Source organism: Pantherophis guttatus, chromosome 1, assembly GCF_059756535.1.
Source record: "Pantherophis guttatus breed Tessera chromosome 1, ASM5975653v1, whole genome shotgun sequence".
In the NCBI taxonomy this organism is placed as follows: Eukaryota; Metazoa; Chordata; class Lepidosauria; order Squamata; family Colubridae; genus Pantherophis; species Pantherophis guttatus.
Window position 1 is genome coordinate 319,489,825 of NC_142063.1, and position 16,807 is coordinate 319,506,631.

General features: G+C 38.0%; 1 protein-coding gene across 2 annotated transcripts in view; it reads left to right on the plus strand.

The window, feature by feature from the left end:
- Positions 1 to 16,807, plus strand: part of KIF13B (kinesin family member 13B) — a 147,755-nt gene that overhangs the window by 30,082 nt on the left and 100,866 nt on the right. For both annotated transcript variants that reach the window (XM_060693089.2, XM_060693090.2), the window contains exons 3-6: positions 12,309 to 12,321; positions 12,966 to 13,026; positions 14,154 to 14,246; positions 16,719 to 16,807. The exon at positions 16,719 to 16,807 is cut by the window's right edge and continues 92 nt beyond it. In XM_060693089.2, the coding sequence (XP_060549072.2) occupies positions 12,309 to 12,321; positions 12,966 to 13,026; positions 14,154 to 14,246; positions 16,719 to 16,807 (256 nt within the window). The remainder of the gene's footprint in view (positions 1 to 12,308; positions 12,322 to 12,965; positions 13,027 to 14,153; positions 14,247 to 16,718) is intronic.

Sequence of the window (16,807 nt, forward strand, 5' to 3'; positions counted from 1 at the left end):
GAGGAGAAAATAACACTGCACTGCCTTTCCAAGCTGAATTTTTCTCTCAAGGGGATTTAGATGGGCTTCCAACATTTTAAAACCAATACACTTAATTAGAAACTTCATAATTACCAGTGAACAAAGTTGGTAGAAATGCAGCTAAAGCAGTAGTTGCAAATTACAAAATATATCTATAAAGCCACATGACAGCTACATCATCAATCTTTAATGTACATCTGTTCCAAATGATCCCCAAAGCATTTTGGGCTCCTTGAAGCTTTTAGAGTTGAGTGCCCAATTCTTGTTTTAAGTGCGTGCAGCAAAGTTATATAGAACAAGGCTTGAGATGAAAGACCACAGTCTCTGCACCAAATTTAGACACTTGAATCAATTACAAAAACATTACTCATTTGCAAAATTATTCAGTCATAAAATTTTGGACATCTAATCTGATGTTATAATTCTTTAGGTGTCCTATTTTGAGATGGGATCCTCTTAGGACCCACCTTCCTGTTTCTTCCTTTTCATTTCATTTCTTCCTTGCTTGTTTATTCTGTCCACTCATTATCTCTATTCATACTTCAAGACTCCTACGTGTCATGGGAGAGTCAAAAAAGATGTGATTTTTGCTCACTTTAAATTGTATTTTGCTTCCTTTGTTCCCTGCTGTTCACTTGAGTAAGCAGCTGTTGCATGATACTCTGATTCACAGTTGTTTTCAAAAAACTCTGAAATTTCCTTTTCTCCCTGTTGATGTTTTTGAAAGCCTTCTTTTTGGGTCAGACTGCTTCAGAAATCCAGAGGTGATGTGCCAAGCTAAGCTAAGCAAGGACCTTTTTAGCCCTAGCCCAAGGTTGGGTATCCAAGTGCAAAAAACAACAGAAATATTCCCTGACTTAATCAAGAATGGTTTCTAATCCAAAACAGGTGGGAACCCTTCCAGAATTTCTCTGGAACTTCTCTGGAATAGTTGTTACCAAGAAACAACTATTCCTTCTACATGAATGCCCTTCACATTATGCCCTGCCTACCAGTGTCAGACACAAATCTCTAATAAACTGCACACAGCATAAAGGAACCATCAAGAACACACCCCCCAACACTGACAGGACAAGCCACTAGAATATAAAAAGAGAATATATACCAGTGGTGGGTTGCTAATGGTTTGCCCAGGTTCGGGTGAATCGGTAGCAATGGTGCCGGATATCATCAAATACGCTCTGCACATGCACAGAAGTGGCAAGCGAACCGGTAGCAAAGGTAAGTGAAACCCACCACTGATATATACCACTTTCTTTTAGCACTGATGATGTTACCTAGTTGGATAATGAAACATCTGCAAGAAAACAACCACGCTCAGAGGGTACCAGGAAGTTTACAGATTTTCTCCTTCCTGACAATGTCTTCCTTTTGCCTAGATTAAATTGTGGTTTAGGCGTTATTCTGTAGTCCTAGTGAAAGGTACTGTGTGTGATAAATTGTGGAATTATTTCTTCTTGGAATACTAATCTGAGAAACTATTGCAGGGTATTTTTCTAAGTTTACTTAAGTGAGGAGACTTGAATGTAGGTAAGGAATAGCATTCTCGCCATCTAGAAGTTGAATCAAAATGGAACCTGATTCTTCTTGGATGAGATTAAACATTCAACTAGTCAAGCATCCTGTGTCGAACACAATGTGTCCTGGAATCTCATAAGTAAGTTGGAAAACGAATAGCTGACTAATAGTCTCCGCAGACTAGTTGCTTGTCCTCCTCAGGCTCCAGAGGCTTTCTTGGAGCGGAACATGCCTGATAATTCATACACTAGGATGAGCTACAATCCACTCTTTTGGCTAGAAAGAGTAAAAAATTAGTTGTTTTGGAATCCTGGCCTTGAGAAGGAGGGATGGGTTGTTTTGTCTGGATAAGCCACAGAGGAGTTTTTCTCTACAGTTCAACCGTTTCTGTTTACGAAGCCTTGTAAGAAAAACTTGGGAGTCAGGATGGTTGGAAAATGTACCTGAAAAGAAAAATTGAAGAAGAGAGCAGAGGGAGGAACGCTTGGATTGGGACCCCAGAAGTCTTCAAGGATTCAAAAAAGGCTTAGTTCTAAAAATCTAAAGATTTCTTTAGGTCTTCAGGACTTTGAAGAGATAAAACTGTCTGGATCCATAGTAAACATAACTAAGCTGTTTCTCTGGAGAATAGAGCATAGAGATTGGAGGTAAAAGAATTACATTGAATTGTCCCTAAGCTAGTTTATTTAAAAATTAAAAATATATGAGAAATACATTTATTCATGCAAACGTTTAAAACCCAAAAGCAGTATAAAAATTAATAAAAAATGTTATGGCAAATTTATATTTATGGTTCTGTTGGGGTTTTATCAGTATTCCTCCCTTTTTATTTCATTTACTTATTTGTCTTTTGGTGATTTAACTATGTAAAGTTGAAATGAAAGTTTATATTATTCCTCATTTTTAAAAATAAACGTATTTTCTTCAATTTCTTGTTTTGTTCGCAACTCTGGAAAAAACGAGGGGAAGCTGTGTTTCTCTGGCCATGTGCCTCAAGCTGCAAGGGCCAAGAGATGACGTTATAATGTGTAATTTTCCCTTGAAATCATTATAATTATCATCACCAGCTTTCTGGCAAAGAAGTGCTCAGGTTGAGGGATTCCCTGTCTTTCTCATCAGCCAGAGTGAAGGAGAGGAAGCCAAGGTCAGGGCATTACTGTCCTCTAAAGCAGGGGTCTCCAACCTTGGCAAAGCTGGCTGAGGAATTCTGGGAGTTGAAGTCTACAAGTCTTAAAGTTGCCAAGGTTGGAGACCCTACTCTAAAGATAGATGGTGGCACTTCTGGAGCTGTTGTGCCAAGGTAGGAAGGCCAAGTTGTGTAAAACCTAGAAGATTTCTGAGAGAGCGTGCCTGACAGCCTCTCCCACTTTCGTTCCCTTAACTCAACCAGAGTGCTGCTATGACTGATAATTAGCGTCCCATCTATTTCCTTCCTTTTTCTTACTCTGACACACATTTTAGCAACTGGGATTTTTCTCAGCAAGATGTAGCTTATGTACTAACTTACTGTGGAGAAGTTAAAAGCATGATATTAATACTTTACATCTGCTGAGGATAGTTTAATCAAAGTAATGTGTTGCTTTTTAAAGATGGCGGAAGAGGATGAGAAAATTGGCTGTGCTTCCTAGCAGGGCTTTGATAGGAAAAATTTCCTGGGAAACATCTGTTGAACGAATGATTCCCCCTTGCAGAATGCTTGCCACCTGTCACTGTAGCTAGCTATGTTTGTAGATAAACATAGTATATAATTTCGTATGTCCGTTTCTAATTTTTAGAACCCTTTTACTTGCTGAAATGTTTTTACAAATAAATATTCTTTGCATGTGTGCATATCACCCTGTTTTGTTTAAAATCTCTCAGCAGAGAGGCTTTTGGAGTATTGGAAAGGCTTTTAGTCTGAAACAGGGGCGTATAAGTATTTCAAACAAACCAAAACATTTACTTTGGCATTTTCTGCAATACTCTTTTTGAATGAAGAAATAGAATTGTTTATATGGAGAAAGAGGCCTTTGCAGGGGTGAAATATAGCAGGTTCTGACAGGTTCTACAGAACTGATAGCGGAAATTTTGAGCAGTTCGGAGAACCGGCAAATACCACCTCTAGCTGGCTCCAGAGTGGGGTGGGAATAGAGATTCTGCAATATCCTTCCCCCAGGAGCGAGATGGGAATGGAGATTCTGCAATATCCTTCCCCCAGGAATGGGGTAGGAATGGAGATACTGCAGTATCCTTCCCCTGGAGTGGGGTGGGAATGGGGATTTTGCAGTATCCTTCCCCTGGAGTGGGGAGGGAACGGAGATTTTGCAGTATCCTTCCCCTGCCACGCCCACCAAGCCACACCACGCCTACCAAGCCTCGCCCACAGAACTGGTAGTAAAAAAATTTGGATTTCACCATTGGGCCTTTGTTTCAATTCTGCTACTGAGGGGTCTTTGGTGCTCCCTCATCTGGTTTGTTTCCTTCCAGACAACCTAGTTTAGGTAATAAAACGTCTGCAAGACAACAAGCAAGCTCAGAGAGCATCAAGGACCCCTCATTTCAACCCTTTATATTCTCCTTTATTGGTAATTTTGCCACTAGATGTTGTTGCTGCATATATGCAGATATGAACACTGGGGACAGGAGTGAGGTGCTGGAAAAAGATGCAGCTGCTTAAGGAACTGAAGACAAGTGCTGTCAACCAGCATCTTTTGTCTTTTAATCCAATAGGCTGCACAGCACTACTTGCTAATATTACTTCCCTGAATGTAAGTAAGTGCTTCTGCATACATAATTGTTTAGAATAGTTAATATCTCCCAGGTCACATCATTCTCTCTTTCAGATTAAAAATTTTATATATTCATGCCAAAGCCATGCCATCATTTTGCAACAGTGATGTACCAACATAGGAAGGAGGTAATATAATAGGAATGCCCCAAATGTGTTTTTTCAGGGGGCAACTGGACTTTCTTGTTTTTTCTTTGAAGATCTTTTGCTTCTCATCCAAGAAGCTTCTTCAGCTCTGACAGGATAGTGGGGAATGGAAGGATTTACCATATATTCCTTGCAGACAGCACCTTTGGGACAACCATGACCTGGATGACTGAGAATCTCTACAGACTTTTAGCTATACAATTTAGGATGAACACCCTATGTCTGATATGGGAGTAGGAATGGCTTTCCAGAGCAAAATTGCAGACTACAGGAACCAGGAGCACTACTCAGGTGACCCTGAGGACACAGATAAACCTCTAAGTGCTTCAACAACCCTCTAAAACAGGGGTGTCAAACTCAAGGCCTGGGGGCTGGATCCAGCCCACGAGGTACTTAGATCTGGCCCGTGAGGCCACCCTGGAAACAACGAACACCTGGCCTGCAGTGCTTCTGCTAGCAAAAACGGGATCCCGAGCTCCATTTTCAGCTACTACGGCCTTCTGTAACCTTCTGCCAGCGAAAACGGAGCTCGGGAGCCTGTTTCACTGGCAGAGCACTCGGGCCACCACAGGCGCCCCTGACATGAGTGACATTAAGCTGGCCACAGCCACCCTAGCCCCTGGAGGTCAAACACAACCCTGATGTGACCCTCAATGAAATCGAGTTTGACACCCCTGCTCTAAAAGGATGCAAATGACCAACTGTCTGCAAGGAATATACGTCCTTTCATTCCCCACTATCCTGTCAGAGTTGAAGAAGCTTCTTGGATGAAAAGCAAAATGACTTCAAAGAAAAAACAAGAAAGTCCAGTTGCCTCCTGAAAAAGCATCTTTGGAACAACCATGACCTTAATGACTGAGAATCTCTGTGGAATAATAGGAGTGGATAAAACTATGTTTTCTATGGAGAAAAGGGATAGAAAAAAGTTCCTCCCTCTTTTAATAGTAAAACTATCTGAACACTTGGATATATCCAAGGAGATGGTGATTCAGTTTGACTTTGTTGATTGTAAGAATCTCATTGCATTACGATTGTTTGGCAAGGGGGAAGGAACAAGGGGAAGAGACTTATTCATTGGTCCAGGAACCCAGATTAAAGTGAGATAGGCTTTCAGTATATTGCATGGTTCTGCAGTTGAAATGAGATGTAATATAAAAAATAAGTGACAAAAAATTTGAATAAAGCAAAAGAGAAAGTCTTGGGAGGAGAGAAAGAAAGAACGAGTGATGGTAAGACATAAAAATCCAGCATTAAGAAAAAGGATTAGAATAAAATTTGTATTTTTATCTTCCTTTCCATATATTTGAGAGGACAAGAATCATTCACACCTGCCAATCCTTCATAAATACAATTATTCTTGGTGGGTAGGAGAATAATATGCCAGATGTTGAAAGCCCATTCAAAGAATAAAAAAAGTAAGAGAAGATTTTGAAGAACAGATGGATGGGTGGAATGTATGTTAAGTAAAAATGTTGACTTCTTCAAAAATTGGACTTGTAGAAAAAAGAAAATGGAAATACTTAAACCCTTAGAGACCCAAATACTTTTCATGCTTTGGTGTCTTCTTTCCCTGGGACATAGCTACTTCTCGAAGTGCTGCTGAGTACTGAGCTTCCATTTGATTGTTCCCTGGATTTCGTCCCCATCTGTCACTAAAATCTGGACTTGTTTCCTTTTCCCATTCTCTATTTCAATCCATCCCTCTCTGACAAACCTTGCAATGTTTTATATCATTAAAAAAAAAAAATCTCATGTATTTAGATTTCTGGCATTTTCTGAAATGACCCATCTTTGGAAATGCAAAACAAAAATGGCAATATAACTCCAGAAATTTAGCAGGAAGAATCAGGAGTATAACTGCATGAAAGGATTCATTAGCAGTTTCTGTCACACATAGGAAAATTGTTGCTTGACTTGTGTGTGTGTGTGTGTGCGCGCGCTAAATTAGCTCATCTCCCACAGTTCTTTTTCCTCCCACCAGTGAAAAGATGATTAATACAGAATGACAGAAATAGGGAAGGTTGGGCTGCATTGCAGAGATGACATGGAAAAATGCAATATCCACAATTTTTATAATATACTATAGACACATCTGAGGTGGGGAAATATTAATTAGGCCAAGTTATTTTTCTAATTTTCTGCATTCAATATATTTAAGAAGATAATCCCATTCTTCCCCACTCAGAATGGAATCTTGCAAGTAGAACTTATTAACAATAATAATTATAACAATAATTATTATTATTAATAATAATAATAATAAATGCCATCACTCTTCTTAACAATTAATTCCCACAATGCTGTCAAATAATTTATTAAGTCTGCATTACTATTATTCTGTTCTTCCTTACTAGTATCTGTCTCTTCCCACTTATTACTATAACCCTGTTGTTTGTATCTTTCAATTTATATTGTTTTTACTTGTTTCCTACTACGATTTGATAGCTTATTAGTAACTTTGACTATCACTAAGTGTTGTATCTTTTTATTGTTGATGAATGTATTTTATTCTCCTTATGTACACTCCTTATATACACCAAAGACAAATTCCTTTTGTGTCCAATCACACTTGGCCAATAAAGAATTCTATTCTATTCTAGTCAATGATTATGTTTATCATCTTTTAAAAGCCAAGGAATCTGTTCTAATGTTAACACACAAGAATTGGAAGCTAGATTATAGGCATTTGCATATGGGACTAGGTCAAATTGCTGCCAGTCATTACTAGGACAGTTGTCTTACCTGTAACTGGAATGGTTATCTTAGTCATAATAGGGAGTAAGGGAAATCAGCCCCTCATGTCATCCTGGATTTCTCAATAGCTCCCTTCAGTTTTGACAAAGCTCTGCCATTCCTAAAGAAATTGCAATATCTAGAAATTATTCAGCTTTCCAATAGGAGGGAATGACTTTGGGAGACAAGGCAATGAGACACAACCAAAGTGACTGTCAGATAAAGGCATCCTGTAGCAGAAATGTGGGTGGGGCAAGAGGCTTAAAAGAGACTCTCCCTAATTTGAGGAATATAAAAGAGACCCCTAGGCCGGGGAGAGGGGGAAGTACTTTCAAGTTGCAAGATTCTGTTAATGTAATTTATAATAAAGTAGAATCAGTTCATTTGGTCTTGTTTCCCGTCTGGTCTATTTCATTAGGTGGACATCTTTTGCAGATTTTCAATATTTACTATCTAAGCCAGACGAAGTCCAACTTTATCACTGACAAAGCTAATAAATACTTTCAAATAGTTCTTGCTGGGTCCCTTTCTTGGGGATTCAAATCAAATGACCTGAATTGCCCCAGCCAAGAGATATTGGCCAGATGGGAGTCTACTAATATAATAGAATAAGAAACCTTACTAATCTAAGGATTCAGTTGGACAGCTAAAAATATTGAAAATTCTGATGGGAGAGCTAATGAATAAATGAGAAAGAATAGATGTTAGTTATAATTTCGACTGCTTCTCCCTTCTGTTTGATCCTTTGTTTTTATTCAGCTCAGACACTTGCCCATACTGGCTCACTGATTGTTATTGCCACTGCAATCTGTTGTGGTTTTTAAAGCATTTTTAAGAAGCCAAGTATATTGGTTTCTTATAACTGCCCAAGATTAACCAAGCAATACGTTTTTCTATAATAAAATGAGAAGCAAAAAATTAAATTTGCATATTTTTAGACAGATGAAGTGAATGAACATCAAATAAAAACAACTTATTCTGAGTTCTCCAAGGGCGTTTTTAAAAACAGAAAGACTCCATTTTATTATTTAAGATTAATATTGTTATATATCAGAATGTAAAATATTTTACATTTTAGTTCTTAGCCGGACATACACACAGACACGCACAGACACACACATGGGAGGGGAAGGGATAAGGTCAACAGAAGCAGAAAAAGTTATAATCTTGATGTCCCACAAATATATATTTCTCCATTCTAAATCATATGAAACTAATTCCCAAGAAGAAGGGATCTCTTTTGCCAGCTGTTACCATTAAAGGAAGAGCCATATATTGGCTGGCTTTCATGTCTGTATATGAGTGGTGCTTTTCTTTTTTCTTTTTATCTGGAAGCCCTGAAACACTGCTGCTGTTCAATTCTTTGTGATTTGGGGCTTTGTTTATGGCAAGGATGTACTGTTTGGGGCTGTAAACTTCATTGTGTTTTCTATCATGCATTAAATTTAGGCTCAGTCTGTGATTTTAAGGCTTCGTGGCACGCCTGAGGAAATCTGTTCGGTTTTTTGATGGAAAATTATTTGAGTATCACTTGCTGTACCAATTGGATTTTGTAATTTTAAATTCTACAGGGCATTTTGAAGATAAGAATGGGTTGTCTGAGAAAATAAATCCCAGAATATTTACCTAAATTTGCTTTTATAGATATTTTATTTAGTATGTTCTTTTTTTAAAAAAAAAACATGTATGAAAAAATGTGAACTTATATGCATGTATGCCCATGTTATGGTTGGTATTACAGGGCTGTATCCACTATTTCTCTTAGTTGGATGAGAATTGTGCTTTCAGTTGAAGCCTTTTGTTTCTTGTTCTAAAAATAAACTTAATTAAAACTGTGTTCTCATTGATGTAGAAAGAATACAATGGTTAGTTGACAGTAGCCTTTTGAACTGCTTATGTATAAAGTATAAACCCCTGTTTAAAATAACCTTGTACAAGAAATAATATTTTTACTGGACTTATATTTTACTGCTGTTTGTAATCCAGGGAGAACATGGGAGGGGCATCACCAATGTAAGACCAAAGTAATAACATCAATCTTTTTTTGGAATGTAGGTGGGTCTAAATGTCATTATGGCTTTGTGCACTTTTTAAAACAACTTAGATATAATAACTGAAATTTATACTTTCCTTGCACTCCTGAAATAAACATAAAGTTCAGTGGATCAATTTGTGCACCAACTTCAAGCTCTACACTATATGTGGCTAGATCATATCAAAAAACCTCATTCAATCCATTAACTGAAAAAAGTCATCTGACATTTTTCCACTTCTAGGTCCAGGTTTTATAAACACTGCCAGGCTCATCTCACCCTTCTACCTTACTTCCATTTTGCTAGGGCTAACTCAGTTGGGTAGAGCTTTAAGCAGTTACTTTGCTGTGCTGTTGATGGAATGGCAAAAAGGTAACTCTGCTATAAATCTTTTGGCAGAGATCTGATAAAGAAATTGAAATTAGTTTAAAGTATTCTATTAGATGACTATGAACAGCTAAATTGAAGGAACTCAGTGTATAATTGTACAGACACTTGACAACATGTCTCAGTAGTTTTAGAGCCTGGACTTTTGAGTGACTTCCATACAGTTTATTCATATATATTGAATTGGAGGTGTAAAATTTAGCCACATGTCTTAATTAAGCCATCCTGTAAACTAATGGAAAATTCTTTCTCAGGCAGCTTTTCCATCTATATAAAAGATGTATGGGTATGGCCATAGAATCCCAGTTTGTCCAAGTACAAAAAAAATAATTCTTACATGAATTAGGGCTGGGAAGACTATTTCAAGTAGTAATGCTCAGTAAGCATAGAAAGCTGACTGCTTTTTGTGGAGAAGAAAGGTGCTTAATGTGATGGGCAATATGAAAGGATCAGGAGTGGTTAAGGATAACTTTAGATGATGAGACAGGACTAGTATCACCCAGTAGGAGGCAAATGTCTCTTTTCTACTGAAACAAAAATGACCAGAAAAGGAGAATCTGGTTTCCTCCTGTTCCTCCTCATAGTGGGGTGAGGGAAGAGTAAAATGTAAGAGGTATTCTCTTACACTAGGTAATTCATTTCATTGCTAGTTTCTCTGTCTTGCCTGTTCATATTTCTCAGTTTCTACAGCCAATATAAACTGAGTATTGCATGAATTTCTGTGAGTTGTGTCAAAGATAAGGATAGCCAGCAATTATATCAAAGGGCGGGGGGGGGAGGGATAAATGTTGGAGCAATGACAATCTATGATACCAGATTCATATAAATATTGATTGATTGATTGATTGATTGATTTGATTTGATTTGATTTCTATACCGCCCTACTCCCGAAGGACTCAGCCAACAATAAAATCCATACATACAAAATTTAAAAGCAGAATTAAAATCAAATTAAATAGTTTTGGCCCAGACAAATTAAAACCCCAATCAATTTAAAACCAATTTTAAAATTTGAATATATAAAATACTAAAAAATATTAAAAATTAAAAATTCTTTTATAAAAGAGGGAGAAAATTAGGCCAGGCCCGCCTGGTGAAATAAAAAGGTCTTTAGAGTGCGGTGGAAGGTGCACAGATCCGGGATCCTCCGTATCTCCGGGGGGAGCTCGTTCCAGATAGTAGGTGCCCCCACAGAGAAGGCTCTCCCCCTGGGTGCCACCAGTCGGCATTGTTTGGCCGATGGCACCTGGAGGAGCCCCTCTCTATGGGAGCGTACCGGCCGGTGGGAGGCTATTGGTGGTAGTAGGCGGTCCCGCAAGTACCCAGGTCCTGAGCCATGGAGCGCTTTAAAGGTGGTAACCAAAATCTTGAAGCGCATCCGGAAGACCACCGGGAGCCAGTGCAGCTCGCGCAGGAGGGGTGTTACATGGGAACGCCAAGTCGCTCCCATTATCACCCGCACGGCCACACTCTGCGCCAGTTGGAGCCTCCGGGTGCTCCTCAAGGGGAGCCCCATGTAGAGAGCGTTACAATAGTCCAGTCGGGAGGTGACGAGGGCATGAGTGACTGTGCGTAAGGAGTCCCGATCCAAAAAGGGATGCAACTGGCGAATCAGGCGAACCTGATGAAAAATCCTCCCGGTCACAGCCGTCAAGTGCTCTTCTAAAGACAGCCGTGAATCCAGGAGGACGCCCAAGTTGCGCGCCCTCTCCGTGGGGGCCAATGATTCGCCCCCAATAGTCAGTGATGGCACCAACTGACTATATCGGGACATCGGAAACCACAGCCACTCGGTCTTGGATGGGTTGAGCCTGAGCCTGTTCCTCCCCATCCAGATCCGCACGGCCTCCAGGCACAAATATAACAAATATAACTAGCATTATCATCTAGTATGCACATTGTTGATTGTTAGTAGGATTAACCTTAGCAAACTTGATGTCATGTGGAGCTTTCAGATTCTTCCCACACTTAAGAAGAGTAAATGAAATCAGGACTTTCCTTGGATCAGTTTTGTTACTTCAAACTATGATGTGGCATGTGATTCAGACAAGAGTCTTTAAATCACCCTCCTTAAACAAAAGCCCAATGTAAACTCTGAAGCATTCATGTTATCAATATTACACTTACAAACCACAATTTTAAATCACCCAAAGATGCTATCTCATTCAATCTATGAATGCAGTTTTCTCCTATCTTCATCCACTAAATATGTTGGGCATATAGCTAACAATAGCTGGGAGTTATTATTACTTATTTAATACAATATATTGATACGGCCCCTCTTGAAGCTGTAAGCAGAATTGTTGGAATTAAGTTCCAACATATCTGAAGGGCATTAAACTGGAGAAAACACTTAACTGTTACTGTTTAAGATATAGTGATAATAATAAGAGCACTGTGTTGATCTTGTGGGAAATTTTGGATTCCTTCTTTCAAAATGTATTTGTTTGTTGCCCTTGTTATGCTTGTATTCACTTCTAAAGAAAGTTCATGTATTCAAAGCCAGTCAGGTGATTTTTCACAGTTCTCCAAAACTTAAAGAGAAAACATTGCATATGTGGGTTTTCTTGAGCTAATGTTGATTAATGTATTTGAAAGTTACTATTTCCTTTGAACTTAAAATATGTACATGTTAATTAATTTCTTTTCTTTCCCCTCTCTTCTCCTGTTATGTCCTGTTGTGTTTCCTCATGGAACTGAAGGAGCCAACCAAAGGTAAAAGATTTTTATAATACTGTGCAGCATCGTGTTCAATTCTTTGCCAAAATATTTTCTACCTTCTTTCTAGATGTATTCAGTACTATTATAAGAGGAAGGGGAAAACATTTGAAACGGCTTTTCCTTCTTTCTCTCTCTCTCTTTAAAACAATCCACATTGGCAGCTGATTCATGAGTCAGAAGAACAAGTTGGAAACCAGTAGCACATACTGAGGATTGAGGGTTATTGGTAAAAGAGTGCTAGGTTGGGGGGGGGGTTTGTATTTTGGTTTTAGAGTCATTTTCTCATCTTTGCAAAGACTTAGATTGTAATTTTTATTTCCAAGTAGTTTATTTTTATTCTGCAATTGAAGAATAGCAATAGCAATAGCACTTAGACTTATATACAGCTTCACAGTGCTTTTACGGCCCTCTCTAAGTGGTTTTACATAGTCAGCATATTGCCCCCAACAATCTGGATCATTTAACCCATCTCGGAAGGATGGAAGTCTGAGTCAACTTTGAGCCTGGTGAGATTCGATCTGCCAAATTGCAGGCAGCTGGCAGTCAGAAGAAGTAGCCTGCAGTACTGCATTCGAACCACTGTGCCATAAATATAAACATTTATGTTTATAATGCATTTCTTGTTTATATCTCTGCAGGTGTTTGCCTATGATCACTGCTTCTGGTCTATGGATGAAACTAACAAAGAAAAATATGCAGGTATCATTGTAACAATGAACAACTCTGGTGGGAGGAAAATTGGCATGGCTCTAGCAATCATTTGTCAAAGGAGTTAGAAGATTTAATGGTCGTCTCCAGAACTTAAGAGAGCTTCCTCATTGCCAACACATTTCTAGAAGAAGAAAATAAATAATTTTTAGGACTAGCATCAGGTCTCCCTCCCTTCCCCAAAAGACTCTCAATCCTATTTCTGAAAAGCTGTAAATTGTGATTTCCCTCTATTATAAAGCACAGCAGTTAGAAGATACCACGTTACTTTTGAATTATTATCATACAAAAGAGAACAAAAGATTTTTTTGTATTATTATCATACAAAGGAGAACAAAAGCAAGGAACAATCCAAACAAAACAGAAGAAGAAGATGTAGTCTTTATATATCCACATCCTGGACCTTACAAAGGACAAATTGGGATCAGATGTTATTGTTAGATTTAGAAAGCATGTTAAATCCTAAATTCAAGTTAACAAAGCACAGTTGTTGCATGTTTGTAATATCTTATGGCTAAAAATATATATCATGATTTAACATCATGATCTGGATTCCCATAATATTCTGAATTCCAAATTATTCAGTCTCATTTTAGCCTAATCCTGTGGGCTGAGATTGAATCAATTAACCATAAAGACTCAAAAGCAGGGATAGGATAGGTTCAGTTTCCTGTTTAATTTATGGAGGTCATCAATTTCTTACCCAAATGAATTGCACAAAATGGTTGTGAATATAAAACCGAATAACCCTATACATAAGGTTCTTGGGGGGCAGGGTTGCCTTGAATTCAAATAGCAATAAAAATAATGGTTCTGGTTTTCTTGAGGTCAGAGGTTTTTTTTTTCATAAGATATGCTTCAAAATGATTCATCCGGTGCTGGTTAAATACATAGCAACTCCAAAGGAAGTTACTGGATACCTTGGTGTAGTTAAAATGAGTATCTGCTCTGTGCTTTCCATTGTGGGTGGCTCCATTGATTTTGGACGCACATGAAAAGCATAAAATGTTTTCACACATTATAAGTGTTTGAAGCTTTTGAGAGTTTTAACAAAGGTTTTTTTTTTTTTTAATTCTTCCTCCCCCCCCATAATTTGAATCTTTTTGTTCTAATTTTAGGTCAAGATGTTGTTTTCAAGTGCCTTGGTGAGAACATTCTCCAGAATGCCTTTGAAGGTTACAATGCATGTATTTTTGCCTATGGACAGACCGGTAAGCATTAGCAAGGTGGACATTGAAGGACAGGAGGAAATGTGTTAGTTTTAACAAATTAGGAACAGTATCAAGCAACACATCAAATTAAAAGAAATAAATCATAATTTAATTATTCATAGTTCCTTCAATTTCAGATGCTGGTTTTGATTTCTTATGTGTTTTTCACTACAATAGAATGATTATCCTATTTCCTCCCTTATCTGTCTTGAATGGCTCATATTCACATTGCCTTCATTTCAGGCTGTCAATATAGCCCAATTAAAAAAAATTTTTTTTTGATAGCCTTAAGTAATATAATGCACATCTGAACTGCAATAAAAAGAGAAACAGAAAAACAGACCTGGTGTAATATCAATAGATACAACTGTTGCAGTGGCTCCTTGAATCAACCCTGATTCCTGGTAGTTTTTTCTTGACAACTATTTTAGAAGTAGCCAAAATAGTTCTCTTCTTCGTCCTAGCACTCAAAATCACTCAGCTAGTTTTTGTAGGTGTTGACTAAGTTGAGCCCAACGACAGAGTCAAATGCATCATGTCTTTGGAATCTCTATGCCCCAATAAGAGACCTATATCTAGCCCACATCCTTGAAGTGCATTGACACTTATCTGGTGCCAAGTTGCCTTGACCGTTCAGATTCTTGCATATAGGTAGTATGAAATAAACTTGTAGTACTTTTGAACTCTACCCTGGTTCCCTGGCTAGAACTCAGATTCCCCATTTCTAGTCTGCTGCCTTTAAACATTACACCAAACTAGCTTTCATTAGAGGAAAGTATGCAATACCAAAAGCCAATTGAAAAAGAAAAAACCAATTTATTTATTTAACCGAGTTTTGTAGCTGCACAACTCACATATAGTGGCTTAATATTAGAATGATTGGGTTGGAGGTGAAAGGAGGGAGTTTGGGAAATCCAGGTAAGAAGTCCTAGTCCAGCATATTCAGCTACAAAACTTGAATCAACCACAGAGCAGTTAACAATCAAAACAAGCAGATTATATGAGGAATAAACTATCCTTTAGATCAGGGGTGGGGAACAATGGCTCTTTTATGACTTGTGGACTTCAACTCCCAGAATTCTGGGAGTTAAGACTACAAGTCATAAAGGGGTTATCATTCCCCACCTCTGCTTTAGATAGACTGATTCAGAATTTAGCTTTTTGGACACATTGAAGAACAAAGTAGTTATATTTCTTAAAGTTATCCCACAACATTCTGTCAATTTGCCATAATTTAAAGCAAAGATAGCCAACCTACAGACTTTTTCCCCCAGCCCTTAGTATACTCCAAAAAATAGCAAGACCAAAACGTTAGAGTTTGGGAAGGATTTAAAGAACTAAAATAGAATTCTCATTAATAAAATCCAAATCTTTTTGGATCAAATTGAGGGGCTAGTTAAGTAGGAAAGTATTTCCATGTCTACAAGGCTTCAGGCATCAGTTTTGCTGCTTAACCCCACCTACCAGAAGAAAGCTGAAAATTTGATCTTACCTATTTAGATATTATTACCAGCCACAACCACTTTCAGAGACCAGCTGCAGAAATGTTGACTCCTCCTTAAAATGCTAAATGAATGAAACCGACTATGGAGGCTTATAATTAGGAGCCAGATGTTTTATTGACATTTTTAAACAGAAATATTAATTTTGACTGTACTCCTCAAGGCTTCAGCTTGGTAAAGATAATATGAAAAACAGTAAGGTTAAGAGAAATAGAAGAATGAGGGGGGGGAGGAGAAAGTAGAGAAGGGGGGAGGTGATGGGGGGGGGAAACAGCTTGTATTTTTGCTTTCCCATTAGCCACTGAAGATACTGGCTACTATTGGGCACAGAATAATAAATAGTGATAGAATATTTATGGTAGTCACGGATTGAGGACAGCAGTTTCCTATTCTTGACTTTCCTTGATATATTTTGTATAACTTATATAGCAAACAAAAGAGCTGGAGATCCGGGATAATATTGGTTATGTAGGGATGCAACCAGATACAACCCTTATTTATCTACCACTTGATTCTTTTCCACATTAAGCAGATAAGCATCTCCTGACAGTGGTATGACTGACCTTGAACTAACAGCACAAGGAGACAGCTACAGTGCTCCAACTCACCTATTGACAATTTGACAAACCAGTTTTGTATATTTACAAAATTTTTTCCATGTGATCAGAGAAAATAAGATAGTTATAGTAATTTATTTATCCAGCTCAGTCCATAAATTCAATCAGACTTGGTTTATAGAACCATAGCCATTTATTTACGCTCTATAGGGCATGAAATGTCTGCTTGTAGTGCTGTAATATTTGTAAAGGAACTTTTTCCCATTAATTCAGAATAATAATTTTGCTTCATCTTTTCATCACTAATAATAAAATAAAATGTAGATTTATTTATAAAAGTCCTCAGTAAGACTTCATGGGCTTTCCCATCATTTTTAATTTCTTAAAAAACGTTTTCTTTCTCTTTTATGCAGGATCTGGAAAATCCTACACAATGATGGGCACTGCTGATGAACCTGGATTAATACCTCGGCTCTGTAGCAGTCTCTTCGAAAGAGCCCAG